We start from the raw sequence: 19,079 nt of genomic DNA, 5'->3' as shown, positions 1-19,079 counted from the left end.
CCCCCCCCTTAATCCGGGCTTGTTTTAATTTAAATATTTATAGAAACTATAGTACTTCAAAACATTGTTTATAAAGTAAATCCTCAATCGACAGTCACACATAAAATATTTAATATAAACCAATTTAATATAAACATATTTTTACAAAATAGAATATATTAATATGTTAAGCTTGTAGTGTTATAGTGGTACTTATTATTAGGTACTTAAATTAATTTAGCTTTATTTTTATATAGATAAATGATATATTTGTTACATCTGCTTTTTGCTTACTTCAAAGAAAAACACAATCAACTTACGAAGTAATGTTCAAAGCCATTATCTCTGAGTGTGAAAAGAGAGACATTTTTCCTGATCCATCTCATATTCATGTAGATTTTGAAAAGGCCATTATTCAAGCTATTCGTAATGTTTTTGGTGAACATTCAGAAGTTAAAGGTTGTTATTACCATTTAACACAAAGCACGCATAGGAAAATCCAGCAGCTTGGTTTGGAAAATTTGTACCGTGAAAATGATGAGTTCATGTTATTTTGTGGACAAGTTGATAGTTTGGCTTTTTTGCCGGTATCTGACATATTTGAAGGAATGTCTCATTTACGTAAAATCATGCCCGAAGAAGCACATGACTTGGTGGAATATTTTGATCAAACCTACGTAAATGGGACATACAGACGTATTGGCCAAGGAAATAAATTGAAATTCCGAAAAGTACCACCTCTTTTTCCACCTGAAATTTGGAATGTACACGAAAGTACATTACATAATATCGAGCGTACAAATAACCAAACTGAAGGTTTCAATAATCGATTTTCTAAGTTGGTAAGCCATAAGCACCCTTCTATTTGGAACCTCATTAAGAAAATGACACTGGAAGTTGCAGCCGATGAGACAAAACTCCAGCAACGGTTATTAGGCACAGTGCAACCAAAAAAAAAACTTAAGAAGTATGAAAAAATGCAATTCAATTTAAATAAAATATGTGAAGAGTATAGAGATAAGCAACGTGATCTACCAAATGTTTTATTAGCCATATCTCATACCACAAGGTTTACACTATAAATTATATTATGATAAATTTATGTTTTATATTGACGCAATATTAATCCAATATGCATTTAATTTTATACTTGAAATTTTATGTTAACTTATTAGGTGTACATTTTTGCTATACTTATACGTTATACACTTATGCCTGTAGGTACCTATGCCTTTTTTTCATTTGCTTTTTTTTCCTTGTGCTTTTATTTCATTTGTTTTTTTTTCTTTTGCTTTTTTTTCCTTTTGCTTTTTTTTCATTACTTTTTTTTCCGTTGCTTTTTTTTCAATTGCCTTTTTTTCCTAGATTCAGTGTACACAGTACTATTATGAATGTGTTAAATTGTAATCAATGAAAAACGATTCTGAGCGATAACGGTCTAACTTTTTGGTAACAAAGGTTTTATTAATTAAGGAAGTATTATTTCAATTTAATATAATATTAAAACGTTAACAAAATATGTTATTACTAAAACCCGAAAATTAAAAAAAAAAAAACTAAACATTTTAAATGTTGACATCCCAAAACCAACAGCAACTATCAGTAAATATTCATTAAAGTTGACTATCTAAACATTTTTCCTAAGAAAAGTATCTTAACACACGTAAATAATTTTTGTTTTAGAAATCAATACTTACATAAAATTAAGTCATTCATCGCTACCCCTTGAAATTTAAAATCGTATAAATAATCGTATTTAATTTTTGTTGTGTGTAGCTAATAAAAATAATTGAGTTCATGTTTAAATTTAAAAAAAACCCGCATATAACGAGGAATACAATTTTTTTATATTGACTAATCTGAAGTATTTTTAGGTCAAATATATTCAAGTGGAATGAATAGCTAATACAAAAATTATACCTTTTTTACCATTTAATATTTGGCCATTTTTTTTTACATGAATTAGAATATTTTAATATTATTTTTTTCATGTTACGTCTTATATGTATCAGTTAAATGTAATTTGTAATATTATGTACATTTTAATGGTGCTACAGGGTATAGTTTAATACTTAATAGTTTAGGTACAGAAGAATATGTGAGAAAATATGCAAATGGTAGTATTTCCGGTCTATTAGTGGCTAATGGACCTTATGAATTACATGGTTGGCCGTGTAGAGTCGTTTATCGGATTAGGAAAACTGACTTTATGTATATAATGTACTATATAACCGCAAAACACTTTAAGGAGTATAATTAAAACATATTTTTTTATTTCCAAAAGAATATTACCGACATTTATTTGAATTGAAGTTGACAATTAAACATTTCTTAATTAATTCCATTTGTGTGATTTGTTAAAAAACAGCTGCGCTATTCTTTATTACGAAATAGCTAACAATATTTGATAATATTAACTATACAAATTCAGTCACAGGTGAATCCATATATTTATCTGAACTTAGGGAGTAGGTACAGTGGTGTGAGACTCTCTTTAAATCTTTGATGACCAAAAAAAATCCGGGAACGTTACAGAAAAAGCCTCATATGGCTTACTTAAAACCATAACATCTCAAACTTTGCGTAGAATCTTAAAGGTTCAACATGGGTACTTTATAAAATATTTAATATGATTTAAAATATGCTTCATAATCGAAAACAGGGACATTAACCCCGCATCGACAAACTCCACCGAATTCAGTGTAATATTTTTAAATAATTTCTCGATACATTTCCAGAACTGCACCAGACCATCTGACTTATTATACAAAGTGTAATTTTTGAAGCATGCTCAGTCTCGTTTTTCCTTTTAATAAACAATAGTATATTTATTAAAATTCTAATTATTAGTATATACAAGTACATCTAAGAGTCTTAGGTTAAGACTATATTTTCAAACACTACGTAGGGTCAAAAAAACAAACACTACGTTAGTGTGCGTAGTATTTTTAGTACAAATACATCGTTGTACCGTATCAAATATATTGATAATCGATAAATTTTGAAGAAAAAAAATGTTAATCATTGTTTATTGTGCTAAATATATAAATATTAATACAAAACGTGGATTCCTTTTTTTTTGTATAATACGTATAAAATATACAAAACGCTTGAAAATAAAATTATTATTAATTTCTCGTGCAAACAGTCGGTGATTTTATCACGGGTGTGCAACTGTACGATATTATAATAATATATGTATATATAACAGGACATAATATATTGGTATTGCGTACTATCAAATCGACGCCAGAATAGGTCCGTCATCTAAAACCGGCAAATGGCAATCCGTTATAACAATATCCATAATACAAATTCGCATCATTATGCTTAACAATATTATCAGAAGAATAAAACATTAAGAACACACTTACACTATATATATCTATAATTTTACTTAACTGCATCAATGTAAAAAATCATGTACTCTGTATAACCCAACCCATTGTTAATAATAATACTTGTTAAAAAACAATACTTGTAATAGCACCCAGTGTGCTGAAACATTTTAAAATTAAATAAATGAAAAAAAAAAAAAAAAACAATATTATAACATTTATACATAACATAATATTGTATTAAGTATATATTATAACACTACATATTATTGAGTATGTCACTATAGATTATTAAAATATTATGTACAATTGGATGTAGGTTCATAATTCATTAATGTACAATATTATGTACAATAATATGCCTGTGCGATTGTTACTCGAAAACTATATTTTATGAATATTATATACGACTATAGGTATGTAAACGGTTTGTTTCATACAATAAACTCGGCACTCGAGTGTTCCAAAAAGCGACGACGACGAGATCCATATCGAATACTTTGTCGAAAAGTACACAAATTATTATTAAAAAATAAAAATAAAACATTTCCTCAAGCCCGTCACAAAGACACGTGTGGTGTATAGGTACACACACATCATATTATTTTAATGGTTGTCGCAATAATAATGCGCGTGGGTGCTCGTCATAAATTTTTGTAAATATGTGCACTTGAGTGTATAATAGGGGGAGGGGGTACGTATATTTGCATGTTTGTGTATACAACGTATCCTAGAGTAACGCTTCTTCTTCTCGCTGAATAATTAAGCGATGCGTTCGATATTCCTACATGTACACATGATAGCGATCGAGAGTTTTGAGTTTTCTTCATTTTCTCATTCCGCTGGGTGAGATTTTCTGAATAGGCGTACATACCTACCAACTATAACAACAATAATAATAATAATAATAATATCGTCAAACAATTTTTATAAAAAATAAACAAGACGTATATACTGTAATCGATATCCGTATTCGCTGATTATTTCCTACACATCATGTACGTGACGACGAACGTCTGGGACATAGAGCTTACACTTTTTTATACCATTATACGAGAACGGCAATTTATTTCGTTCGTAACACCCCTTCGAAATTAGCCGGATATAATATCACGTGAGGGAGTCGTTCTGGCGATACACATAATATAATACTTTTTAACATATAATTTAAACTTAAATATACTCGGTATATAATATTATAGGTACATATTTTAAAAAGGAACGTAGTCCGGAATATCGGTCTTCATATAGGTCTCTGCACTCTGAGGGTGTTTTTAGGAGATTCCAAGAGTAAAGTTTTCTGCATGAAAATGGTGAGAACCAAAAGGTGACACGTGCGTTGCTTGGTGACACACGTTACCATTGAACTGAAATAAATTCCAAATTATACAGCCGAAAAAGTGCGAAATATTTGTGCATAGCCAGCAAAGGTCATGCGGATCCGTACATAAGTATTTTTATAATAATAATATATTCCAAGCATATAGTGTATACGTATGGTCCTCGAAGTATCCGGATCGGAACAATTCGTGTATAGAAGTAATCTATCAAAATATGTTATAAATTGTTCACAACTGTTGCACCCTGCACATTTATTTTGTAGTAGTGGTAAAGTCGATTTAGTGTACTTCAACTCTTTTATTATTAGTCACCTATAATCATACACAATGAGTATTACATATTATACCTATACGGAATTTTCGTTGAATCTCATAGTATTGTTATTTGTGCAAATAATATAGTTTCACTGATCAATGGAGAGAAACACTGCTTATATATGTTGTAAATTGTAATGCATTTTACTTTGACGATTTGATCTTTTTCTATAAAAGTCCTTAATAACTATAAAATAACAATAAATGTTAATGGTCAATAATAAATTGTGCGTGTTTGAATTTCGGGCTAAATCACAGACTTAACTAAAGCCGAAAACATTTAATTCTAGAGTCTACGGTTCTCTTAGCCCCATTTCTTATACAACAATTGGTGAATAAAAAAAAATAGCTAATTTTATTTTAATAAATACACCTTTTTTCGTTTTTCCAGGTTGATAACTTCTTCTAGCTATAAGGGATTACCTATTCAATATTTTAAAAACAAACTAAGTAATCAAGAAAATAAATTTTTAATTAAAAACCATAAGACACTTATTATTTGAGCGCGCACGTGATTGTCGGTCTTGTGTATTTATACACTATATCAGCTGCTGTTTAAAAACTATTATTTCTATGCCAAAATTAAAAATCATTCAAGTACGCTTTTTAATTATACGTTCACAGCACAGGCCGTAAAACTGTATAAGCCGCAAACCTTCCCGCTCTAAGCTCTTCCCAACAATACCATAGCGATAGCACCTCCTATACGGTAAAAGTCTGCTCGTCTAATTATTAAATATCATGTGATTAATTAATTATACACAAGCTTGTGCAGCGTGCCAGTGTATATATGCATGAGGACTATACGCCGCGGTTTCCCAATTTCACATGTTTTGGTTGCGCAGTATACGACTTATCAAAAAACTTAAAAATTCCTAAAAATATATTTCCACATTTAATGATTGCGTTGTGTCCGTGAATTATCATATATCCACGTGTACTAATGAATTTGTGTATTCATGTCTCACTTATTTGGTTCTCTGTTTTTATTCTTAGGTTGGAGATGATTTTGTTCGTACCAAAAATAATATAAAATACGATAGATTGAAAATAAGAGTACCTTATTACTTAAAACCGGTTTTTCTAATGCAATATCTGACCATATTCTATTGGAATCATTATTATAGTTAAAAATTATTGATTTTGTAAAATTAATGACTATTTATAGTTTTAGACTGTCCCAAATCGTGCTATTTTTGATACAAATAATAAACATTTTCAGTTGATACCAATTTAAATTATTCACCTGAATATAATTCCGATACGTGCTAACAATATCCATTATTCGTGTACACGTATATATTTGTTTTAAATTAAAAAAGTAAGACGACATGTGTAAAGTGCAATGTACAAAATTCTTTCAAAAAATATGGGGGGGGGGGGCTGATAAATACCGCACCCATATTATATAGGATATAAATTAAAATATAAAAGGCAGGCTTTCACGAGTGTCGCTGAAACCGCGTGGAGTGGAAAAAATTAACCGCAATATGACAACACGACGACCTCAAAAGTAGTTTTCGCCCTTTTTTTTTTGTCTTTCGATCCCTCGGGGGGAGGTGGGCGCGCGCGCACTAAGGTTAGTTGTAGGTATATATATATAACACGCGAATTATTCCACCACTTCTGCCGCGGGTATACCTATATACACTCTGTATTATTATTATATATATATGTGTGTGTGTGTGTGTGTGTGTGTCGTCGAAAAGACCGAATTGTGCGGGCGGGCCACGGCGGTGCGCGTGTTTGGACGCGGAAAATCGCACCCTCTCGCCAAAGCGTCGGCGGCACTGTCGGCACCGCCGCCGCCCGCCGGGAGACGACGACGAAGACGAGGTGCGGTACATAGGCTGCAGCAGACGGGCGAGGCATGTACATAATATATATATATACACACACAGCGTACACGCTCATTATATACATATTATATACAGTGAAAAAGTTCACGTACATAAATATATATATATATACGTGTGTATGTGCTTGGTTTGGCGTATATATATATATATATATATATACGTGTGTATGTGCTTGGTTCGGCGTATATATATATATATATATATTATATATATATATAGTGTACAAGCGGGCGCGATGGATGCTGTCGGCGGCGGGCGTCGAGCTCTCTCGGGCCGTCTCTCTCTCTCTCTCTCTCTCTCACTCTCCGCGGTCTCTTTTCGCCGGCGCAAAGTCGTTTACCCCGGAAATTCGGTCGGCGGCTCGTGCGGGGGAGGTGAAAAGCGCCTCGCTCCCGCCGGTTCACGGGCCCGGGTAGTCATGGCAACGCCCTCCGCGTACACGTATATATATATAATATGTACGAGCATTATATTATTATGTATATACATACATACACGCGGCGCGATCGCCGCTGCAGACTGTAATATATAGCACGCCGCCGTCGCACCGCTATTCGTCGGGAGCGCGGTCCGCTACCCCTCCCACACACCCGGAAAAACCCGACGCGCCGATGTTTCTCCTCTTTCGCGGATACATACATAGGCACTATATATATATATATATATATAAGTATACCTATTATACGTGTACTGAACATTACCCGTATGTATATACGTGCACGAGCTGATGCCGGTATATATATATATGTAAATAACGCCGTGTGTACCTATATAGTGCAGACGCGCATTATGTATATATGCTGTGAGACGTGACTGCTCGATCGCTCAGCGCTCTATATTATGTATAAAATATAATATGATATGATACATGTATGCATAGTGCAATATATATTAAATTTTAACTCGGCGGGGCTTTGATCGGCGGCCGGCGGTGCTGTGTATATATTGTATATAAGTGGGCGGACCGGAAAGTCTCAGAAATCATTTATCGCGATTTTTTTGCGTGTACATATTATTATACTGTACTCGGACGCTTTTCGTTACGTTTTATCTAATTATTGACACTGCACGCAAATAATTATTGCGCACAAGAAGTTAGTGTACACCGAAAGCCAATTACACACGCTCGATCACATGCTCCCATGCTCGACATCCCGCGTGTATCGTCGAAAATATAATATTTTTGAGACACCCCGCGGGGATAATTTGTTTTACAATAATATATATATATGCCATTATTTACACTGTTCGGTTTAGATATATATATATATATATATATGCGATCCGCCTAGTAAAACGTTAAAATATTCGTCCATAAAATGTTAGCAACGGTGCACGTGGTTGTCTTCGGATTGCGCGAACGGTCCGAATGGTATTGACTATTGTTTTTTTTCGTTGTTTTTGCAGGTAGAAAGAGCTGAACGTCAAAAGTTCACCATGCCTTCACGTCTATAGTACGTGTCTTGTACTGTTCATCTGTATAGGTTTAAATAGATCGTCTGGTGCATTGTACATACTAAAATATACATCTTTTAGAATTTTCGGGGGAAAAATGAAAAACACACTTTTCGACTTTACTTTTCCGATTATAATTTTACTGCAATCGTAGTTAGAAGTTATAAATATTATTTTTCTCGACGATTATCAACCACTTTTTTGGACAGAAAATTGCACTGCTCATCACATATAATATATTCATTGATAATGCTCAACGTAATAAATATCTTCACATAATAGTATAATTAGCCTGCATCGCAAACATTCGTTATCATCATACATGTTTTTCTGGTGACGAAACAACACTGTTCTACACATACTCATCAGCCGGACCACCATCAGCGCCTAATTTAAGAGGAGCGTTTCGCATAGTATTTTACACAAATACAAATTAATATGTATATGATACGGGTAAACCAGGAAGTTCTGGCATTATTGCTCGATACATTTGGCCGATGCGAAAACAATAGTTTTAAAACTCCGCCTACAGTATTTTCTATGCACTGCGATGCTCTGCAATGCATACTCTCTCAGAACCTTATGGGCAATGCGAATTGAATCAAAAATCATGAAAAACATTTCATAGTTTAAAAAGAACCACGTCGCGGAACTATAAGGTTGGACAGTATTGCATTATAATAATTTTACATCATATATTTTAAAATGTCAGACAACTTATCATCGTAAAAGCTGCAGACTTCATTTAGAATCTAAAAATTAAAATATTTTCCAATTGTACTATATTTCTATTCAACGTGCGCTAAAGCCTGCGCCGCCTTACCTATGTATAATGGAAATTTTGCACTTTGAAAGGCCAATTAAACGGAAAGATAAAAATCTTTGCCGTCAGTGCAGGCCGCTTTCGCTGACTTTGCGAGACGTCAATTTATTAAACTACTTAGGTAGGTACCTATAATTTATCATTATCAGCTGCAAAAGGTCTATCAACTTCATCCCGAATATATAATTAGCCAGATAGTAAAATGTACTGCGACTATAGTCGAGCAAACTATAAACATATATACTCTGTTTAATCAAATTTGTTTTACTCGTTTTAATGGTTAAATTATCTACTTATGTAGTTGTCCCCATTTATTTGTAGGTCATTGCGTGCCCGCCATATTCGGACAGTAGAGACATTTTTCGTACTTTGACCACTATAAAATCAGACATCGCATGATTTTCTACTTTTCCCGTAACATACTAATATTATTGTTTGGAATCCTCAAGTAAACAATTTATTGGATAAACTTAAGGAAAACAGCGACATATAATCCATAGGACATCCTGATGTGGGTTTGGACGTCACATAGCTAAGAAACTTGGTATATACTCATTAACTTCTAGACGTTTATTTAATGGTGTACCTTTTATTTGTAAGTTAATTTCTGGACTATTAATTTATCCCGAGTTCTTATAAAAAAATAATATTCAAATACCAGCTTTTAACGCGAAAAATAATCTTTCCTTTCTTCAGATTCGTCATCGTCCTAGTAACTTAATTGCAAATATTCCGGAGTTATTTCGCACCATTTTAACGGTATAGCAAATTTTGATTTTTGTTTCGATTCTCTTGTCAGATTAAATAATATTGTAATTTGTAATAAATATTTCTGAAATTATTTTAATATTTTGTATTTTCTTTTTTTTATGATTTATTATAGTTTAATAGTATGTACAATAATATTACCTGTACTCATTACCCCTTAGGGATGTTAAATTTAAATAAATAAAATGATCATACAAATGCGGTTATTTCGAATACAATATTATGTGTTGCCCACCCCGGCACCACCCTAATACCACCGACGTTCCATTGGCACAGCATCGCGCAGAGTCACCGCCGTGTACAAAATACATGTTTGTCCGCCGAGTTTTTATCATAATATTTCACGTCCACCGCCGCAACGTGTTTGCGAATTAATATATATTAATGTGCTATACTGCAGACAGTGTATACACACGACCAGAAAATGGAGGATTTTTTTTTTTTAGGAGAACACAATATCGCCGCGATGTAAAAAAAATTCATAAATAAATTACATGATATTATACTGCGCTGTTCATTGCTGATGATTTGAATAGCTCGCTTGTGCATGCTGCATATTGTCGTTATAAAATAGTATTTCACTCAAAGGGTCCCTACGTGTTCTTCCCGAAGGAGGTACAGTATAAAACGAAAAAACGCGGTAGACCACCCTGTATGTATAGTTACAGTATGTCTGTACGAAAACAGGCAAACAGGGTCAGTTACTTATATAAATTACTCAGTAAGTGGCCCATACATATTTTTGAATTCATTTTGAGGCACACGAGACTATAAACTATTGGGACATAAATTTCTATGACAAACACATTTTTATCTCTTGTATTTTGTGCATGCACAATAACTTCACTTTTTCTATCTGCCCTGTTTTCGAGGACACGCGGGACATTAATGTTCAATGTACATTTATAATTTATAATTAATGGAAAGGGAACATTATCAATGGGACACAGCCAGACATTTTGTGTTTTAGTGTGGAGGGGGGGGGGGAGTGAAACCAAGAAACCTCATTAAACTTTCACTTGCAGATTTTTTTAAATAATTTTTTTAGTGTAATACTGTAATATATTTTAATACATAACAATATTATATTATAAACATGGTGTGCGAGAGAGGCTATATAGTCTCCTTCGTCCCCAACCTAGGCTATGCCTCTGATTACATTATCATATGCTATGTTTAAGAATGTTATCGTGATTTCAACTTGGTCGTGTCTTATTGCTTACACATGCCGCAGTCCGATATGTATGTACCTATTGTACCTATAAGATTATAAATAATGTTCGTTGCGAGTTTAAAATTAAAAAAAAAAAAACAATAAATAATACTGGCAATGGTGTTGAGGTATACCTAATATATAATTATTATGTAACGCCTACTTATTATAGGTTATTTAAAACATTATTGTTCATATATTGAGTAGGTATTTCGTTTTTACTGCATAGTTTCAGTATCTAAATAAGGGCTGATAAGCATCGCACAAACACAGATTTATTTGTTGCTTATCGTTATTATTGTATTATTACGATCACTAATTTTGGACGCACTTTAAATTTAGGTATATTATTATTACACAATAATATGTATAGTATACGATAATATACGTACCTATGTATAGTATTATGGGTACTTGTGTTGTATATACTGGAGGATCGTTAAAGGGTGGAGTCGGGTACATAAAAATAAATTCGTACGTAAAATTGATAGACATTGTATGGGTACGCGTAATGATAAATAAAAAGCAATGGGGGGTTTTCAACCCCTAAAAACACCTCCCTGGTTACACCATTGTTTATGGCGAGATATTTTGACAACTTAAATGTTAAGTACAATATTATTAACTTTAACCCAACCTAACCTACCTATAAAGGTTACCTTTTCAAGTTTAATATAATTACTTCAAATTCGGGTGTCATGTCTACAACCGAGACTTGTTATATTCAATTAAGCCTTAGCAGTGTATAATTATCGATATGAATTTGTTGGTGACTTTTTTAATGAATTGAAAATGTTTAAAATTATACAAAAATAAACCGCTTTTATTCAATTTACTACTATTTGGTTCATTCTTATTAAAACATTCTTTTCGGTCTATGTTCCATAATATATCCATACAAATTAAAATTGTTACATTTTATAATAACTCTTTATTCATTTTTAATAGGTATTTATATTTTTGTCATTATTTTTTTTTTAAGTGATATTAAAAATGTTTTTGTTTTTTATTTAATAATAATAATTTAAGTAAAATACGTAACAAGATAAATTTATTTTCATAATATAAGATCGTTACTGTTATTATGTACACAATATATATTTATCAATAATAAATGGGCCGTCTCATAAATTATTATTATAAATTCAGTTTTCCTTTATTAAAAATTACCATTTTGATGTATCAATAAAGATAATTTCTAATAATTTATACCGTACATTAAGCATAGTTAGCTATAAGTAACCTATAGTAGCGACTAAATAATGAGTAAGTAAATACACTGGTTATAAAATCTATACTATACTTTTGGTATAACTCTCATTTACGAAAAAGAAAAATTCTAATTTTAAAACTATATAATGTATCAAAATATTAACCAGAGTAATATTTATACAGCTGTTCCAATACCCCCGAAACAATTGAAAAAAGTTTTGGGATTTCAAAGAGCAGCTCATATATATAGTGGCAGTGTATGTACAAAGTTTAAGGACGAATTTCAAAATAATCCCCTCTGGTTGAAAACTAAAAAATCCACGAAAATATTATTAAATAATCATCTGTGAAACAATTTCTAGGAATTTTAATTTTTAATTTTTATCATTTCGGTTAAAACCCTGCAGCTGCGGGGAGCCAAAACTTCTCTCGCTTTTATTTTGAAATGAAATGATATTATAAAACAATGAAAACACGTAAACGCCATTACAGCTGTGCACGAAGATAAAAATACTGTTCATAAATTGATATTATGGTTTAATCACATGCGTTCCATTTGTGCGTTATTTATTAAAAACCAACATAGCGATTCAAAGCATTCTGTATAATATATTATGCACAATGCACGTTATAAATTCAGCCACTTGCGTGCACATTATAATAATATATATGTACTTATTGTAAATTAACAAACGTGTGATATATAACGTGGGTAATTTGTCCGATTGAAATTATTGCCGTTTGAGATTTTTTCGCGTTGTCCTTTGAACTTTGAAGTGTCATAGACATCCTGGCGCGTGCAGTATAAATACTTGATATAGGTAGGTGTTAAATAAAGTCCTTTGAAGGATTTTTTTTTTATACACTTCTGGTGTACACATGATAAGTGTCAACTTTGAATCACATAGTTATTATTTGTGTGTATGTGTGTTGTTGTAATTCGCATGGAAAAAACTTGTAGAGCAAAAAAATGCAATACTAATACTATACAGTAACAGTTACACACACTTTATAAAATGTTTATTTGTTGTGTTTAATGTGGAAAATCGTTACAGCCCTTGACAGTATAAAAAGGAAAACCCCGGTTAGTGGTTAATCGCTCCGCTGTATAGTAGGTTCCGACTTTTGAGTGTGTCTCGTAATCGAGTAGGTTACTGTTTAATGGATATTAAATTTGAATTCGATAATAATTCATAGCATATACAAAGAATTATTGTGAGCAAAGACTACATGTGCCAACTTAGACTAATGGGATATTTAAACATTTTATAATTTATTTATTTTAATATTTGTTTATAACATTCCATATAAATAAATAAACAAAACAAGCCAATGCTCACTTCATTGAGGCTTTGTTTAAATGTAAAAAAATATGTATATAAATATATTATAATATTAAGTTAATGCAGGCTAAAAACTTTTGTTGTTGAAACTTTAATAAATTATTTAAAAAAATATATATGTATATATTATTGTATAATAAATAACTATAATTATAACATTAAATCATATATTATTTGTTTTAACCTATAACTTATAAGTGGATACTTACATAGTTGTGAGGCATACATTAATAGCTTAAAATTAAAATAAATATTTTAATATGTCATATTGCGTACAGAAAGTAATAATATACGTTTAATGATAAACTATTAATGGTGAAAAGTTTCAAGTCCCCGCCATTAAATCGTTTGAATTGCAACAAAATAACTTAAATGATAGAAGGAAATAAGATTGTTGTTTAATTCATTTAAATATCCTATACCTATCTATAAAAAAAATGCGTATATATCCCGATATTTTTAACTGCAGCGGTAAGAACATTTCACGAGGAACCTTATATTAAATTGTCTAACCAGTAAATTATACAAAATATTCTGCGAAATACAATTAATAATTCTTAACGATTGTGATATGACGGAAGAATCGAAGAAAACAATTTAACTATAAAAAACTAACCATAACTATATCTATTGGCAATAATTGTGTTCTTCTTTCAGACTTCCAAAATCATATGCAACTATACAAATAATATGTATGACATCTGGGTGATTTAAATAGTACTCCAACCACAATAAATATGTCACTCGGATTTAATATATCAACGGTACACTATAAACTTTCTTTCGGTTTCCCACTTATATATAGTATATACCTATATGTTCTATTTGTATGTATAATGTTGATGTACAAATAATTTTTTGTCAAAATGTATAAATGATCAAATTTGAACACTGTCTAAGTATATCGTAGTAGTATAGCCCTCTCCAGCCGAGTCATAGCTTTTCCGACATCGGATGAAGGTACATCGGATAAAATGGTATACCAAGGCATGTATATTATACACGCAGTTTATTGTTGATTGTCGGTGTAATGGCGTGTGATACATCCGAGTTGGAGTTTCTTTATTGCATTGGACTCAAATTGTCTTTGCGGGTTTTTCCACCGCTATCACTGCACTATTGTATATTCTTAACCAAACGTCGGGCCACGCCTCGGGGCTTGGAACCACAGAACACGAATCGAATTACGGTGGACCACTTGTTTATAATATTATCTACGCATGTATTCTCATAAATACTATAAATCAATATATAATATACATACTGAATCACGCATAAATTCATTATATACAGGCTTCATTGTAAGGATTTATTCCCACCCCCAATAAAAATAAAAAAAATACTTTTTTAGAAATTACGGAGTCGGAAACATAGACAATATTATACAATCGATTACACTGCAGTAAGTATGGCCTTATAAATAAAAAAAAAAAAAATAGGTGTATAGGTAACTCATTATAGATATTAACTTGGTTCTTTTATACGTAGGTATTTTTTAATATCTTATAAATTTCTCAAGTGCACATTTTCGTTAAGTCGACTGCACATTTTATATTTTCTACTGCATAATCAGTGTCCTACTTGCACCCCTCACAATAGAGCCTGCAGTATATATAAACATAGGTATATAATGTAGTATAGAGGACCTCCGACAAATAACTGTTACCCCTAATATATTTATGCTGCAAATCGATAATATTCTTAATATTGCGCGATCACGCACTTGTAAGCGCCGTTAATTTCGTTGTGCGTTATATTGCCGTGTTAGGTTTTATGTTTTCCATGTGATAAATAAAGACGAAACGTTTATAATATAATTGCGTCACAACAAGCGAATTAAACGACTGCGGCAGTGTAGAAGCGGCGTGTAAATTGTCAATTACGTGTGCGCTTGTACTCATGTATAGACGAGTACCCACCTTACTCTGTGTGCATCACAATATATATGTGCAAACCCTTTCGGCGGCCTCGGGGCGCGATCATGACGGAATTATTCAATTATACAGCGAGCAGAAGATGCGGTTAATATTGGGCGTTTTGCAATGCCGGCGGTTCTCTTTTGTTTTAAACCCTTTTCTCGAGTTGTTTTACGCGTGACTGCTGACGCACAAAGCACGAAAAACTCTCAAGCGAATTCCACCGCGGCGGCAAAAATACATTTAAGAGCTCCGAAAAGTCTATGACATGGCGGCCCGTAAAGGCATTAAGCGTATTTCACGGAATTTTATAATGCACCCGTGGCCCGCCGCCGTTTGTATTATACAGGATAGGGTACATAAATATACCAGACGATTCACCCCGAGCACGTTCATCCCACATTTTTATCCTTTAAAACACTATTGGAATTTTCTGTGTTCCATCGTTGGCCAATTTTGGAAATTATGGGTATGTAAAATGTTATATTTACAAAAATGTTCATATCGTGCTTTAAAATCGAAATATTGTGAAAAGAGCCAACGCAATAATAGAGTTTGTGTTATTAACGTTGAGTTTTATAATAGGTAAATTCACTCTAATACTAAAGCTATAACAATTAACAACATAAGGTTGGTTCTGCTGAACGCAAATTTGCCATGTGGCTCGTGGGTCGGAGAAAGAAAGCAAATTGTGAGCCGACAACCTCTTAACAATTTATAATATAAAAGGGTGATTCATTTAGAAAAATAAGTTTGTACGACACACTTCACTCCTTAAATCGCATTAAAAAATCGAAAGATTTCATGTTATGATCCTTATATATCTTATCTTAATTATTTATATATACTTAGAAATTCCCGACATCGGAATTTGAATAAATTCATTATTATAAATGTATTTGTGATATGAGCATACTCGGTGATTTATTTATATATATATATATATAGAATATATATTTTTTATTAAGAAGCCGCCTTGGTAATTGTGAAATGCCGGCGTCTTAATTCGCATGTACAGATTAATAGTGAAAGTATTATATATAAACATTTTAACAAACTAATAAACCTATATATTTTATCCGTTGTTTGAAAAATTTAATAACCACATTACCTACCAATTTATTTTTGAAGAAGAAGAAAAGTATTTAGCCTTGTGGAATTAATATTATTAATAATTTAATTAACTACTTATTACAATAGTTCTACAATTTAATATTCTATAAACTTTCTTTAAATATAATTCTCATTTATTCATTTAAGTACATACTTCAATAATTTATACATAAATAAGAATATTGTATTGCGTTAGTTATGTGAACTTACAAGTCCTCACATAAACTTGTACAGTCAGACCAATTAAGTGCTTGAAGAAATAAATAAATAATATTGAATTATTAAACAAGAATTTTTGAGTAAGTACCTATACTTTAATCGAGAAAACCAAAATAGATTGGTATAGTATTCCGAAACCTTAAGTATTTATTTTACCATCTTCAGTAGACACAGTGGAAATGCTGGATGAAACTCTAAAAGTTTTTATAACTTATAAATAAAAGAAACACAACTACTGTAAACATACATTTAAATCAATATAGCTATTATTTGCTCCACCATGATGGTAAATTTATGAGTAAAAAAAATAAAAAAGTTTCGTATTGGATAAGTAACTACAGTTTACATACACGTCAATGGACGTCTGTAGAAGTGAATAGTGATCGAAAAATAAATGTATAGCTGGTCAATATATATTGTATAATAATTGCAATCAAGTTAAAAGTTACCAAGTAAAACGGTCCGCACTAACGAAGGCGTAGCAAAAAAAAAAAATAAAAAACCTATTGAGAGTAGAATCGGAAGAGGGGTGTGACGTCGACCCCTCCTCAACGGTCTGTCACTGGGTTATTTTTTTTCCCCGGGTTTTTCCTTTCGCCCGGGTCGAACTTATCGGCTTGCTAAGCTTTTCGTGGTGGCCACCCCTGCTGCAGCAGTGTATATGTACACAGAGGCATTGGCTTGGATAAATAACGATCCATTAACTATGTATACATTTTGTGAGAGTTATCATATCAGTTTGCGGCGCGGTTGTTTCGGCTAAACGTTATAAAGAGGGACGGGGATTATTATAGGAATTATATTGGGGTCAGATAGTTGCGATAATAACGAATATTTGATGTAACAACATCAGCTGAATACATGCAAGTTGCTGATAACGAAAAACTTCCGCTTGGATTACCTCCATGAAACATAATCATCATTTCGATTTTGTCGATAGTATATACTATACGATATGACTGTACAGTGTACATATTGTGCACAGTGTAAAATGTATACCAGTGGTTCTTAAAATTTTGAAACACGTGGATCTTTGATGGAATAAGAGACTTTTTTCAAACTGCGGACCACCCTTTCCCAATATCCCTTTCTTCCGAATAAACTATTTTTTGTATTCACTATCAACAATTTTACAGTAAATCTCATCCTCGTGCTATCATGACTAATCATCCGTGGTCAAAACATAGGCCTGTAAACCCACAAGTTATATCGAGTAACTATAGTTTATTTAGGTCTATGGGCCGGAACCACCAACAGCGCCGCTTACCCTCGGTACGACCGGACCATTGAACCATAATAATGAATATTAATACATGTTTATTCCGACTAACGTTTATTCCATCAAAGATCGAACAAAAATACTTTGTAATGTAATAATATTTAAAATAAGTGATGAATCTCCCCAAAAGCCAATGGCTAAACAAGAGGAGTTAGTTCGCCAAAGTATTAAAGTTACTCGAGTTTTACCATACTAAGTTAATAAGACAAGAAGTTGATGTAGGGGATTAAAATAAGGTAGGTGTTAATATAATTTGTATACATAATATAGAAATATTATTAACATATTTTAAATCGTGGCTATAACGAAATTGAATAAACTTATATCGTTGCCCCAAAACTGTTCTATTTTAAGGAGTAATGACATTGGACTTAGATTTAAGTCGGGTAGAAGACAACTATGACTGGGAACAAATAATATTACTTGTTGTGCAATCGACGAAATGACTATATTATATTTCTGACGCGTAAAAAATAAACTGTAAATAATTTGTGATACTCTTATATAGACGAACCATTTCATATCTCTTATTCCAATGCCTCCGTTGCACTATATAGACACTAAAAAAGTATTCACCCATAGTAACTCTGCCTCATAGATATATATCTCGTACTTGAAACACGCACGAAACAACTGGACAAGTGTTACTGAATCGCTTTACGACTAACCACCACGTGATGTCAGGTATTTGCCCGAGGTTTCATAAACCATATACATACATATATTATACTGTAAATAGACAATGTAAAGTGGAAGCGTATTTATCATCACATGTGCGGTATGTTGAATATACAGCACCGATGCACTGCACATATAGTATGTGTAGGTAATATGTATTATACATGCACACAAGAGTTTTGGCTTTTTGATTAATGTCGGGATACGCGAGCGCATATTATAAATTGTT

General features: G+C 32.2%; 1 protein-coding gene across 1 annotated transcript; it reads left to right on the top strand.

Moving 5' to 3' along the window:
- The first annotated feature begins 13 nt into the window (after positions 1–13).
- Positions 14–1,263, top strand: LOC111030109. Its single transcript, XM_022309468.1, has one exon. It carries the CDS (start codon positions 306–308, stop codon positions 1,059–1,061), a length of 756 nt encoding a protein of 251 aa, XP_022165160.1. The 5' UTR covers positions 14–305; the 3' UTR covers positions 1,062–1,263.
- The last annotated feature ends 17,816 nt before the right edge of the window (positions 1,264–19,079 follow it).

Source organism: Myzus persicae, unplaced genomic scaffold (assembly GCF_001856785.1).
Source record: "Myzus persicae strain clone G006 unplaced genomic scaffold, MPER_G0061.0, whole genome shotgun sequence".
NCBI lineage: Eukaryota > Metazoa > Arthropoda > Insecta > Hemiptera > Aphididae > Myzus > Myzus persicae.
Note: the sequence above shows the minus strand (reverse complement) of the source record. Positions and strands in the feature narration are given on the sequence as shown.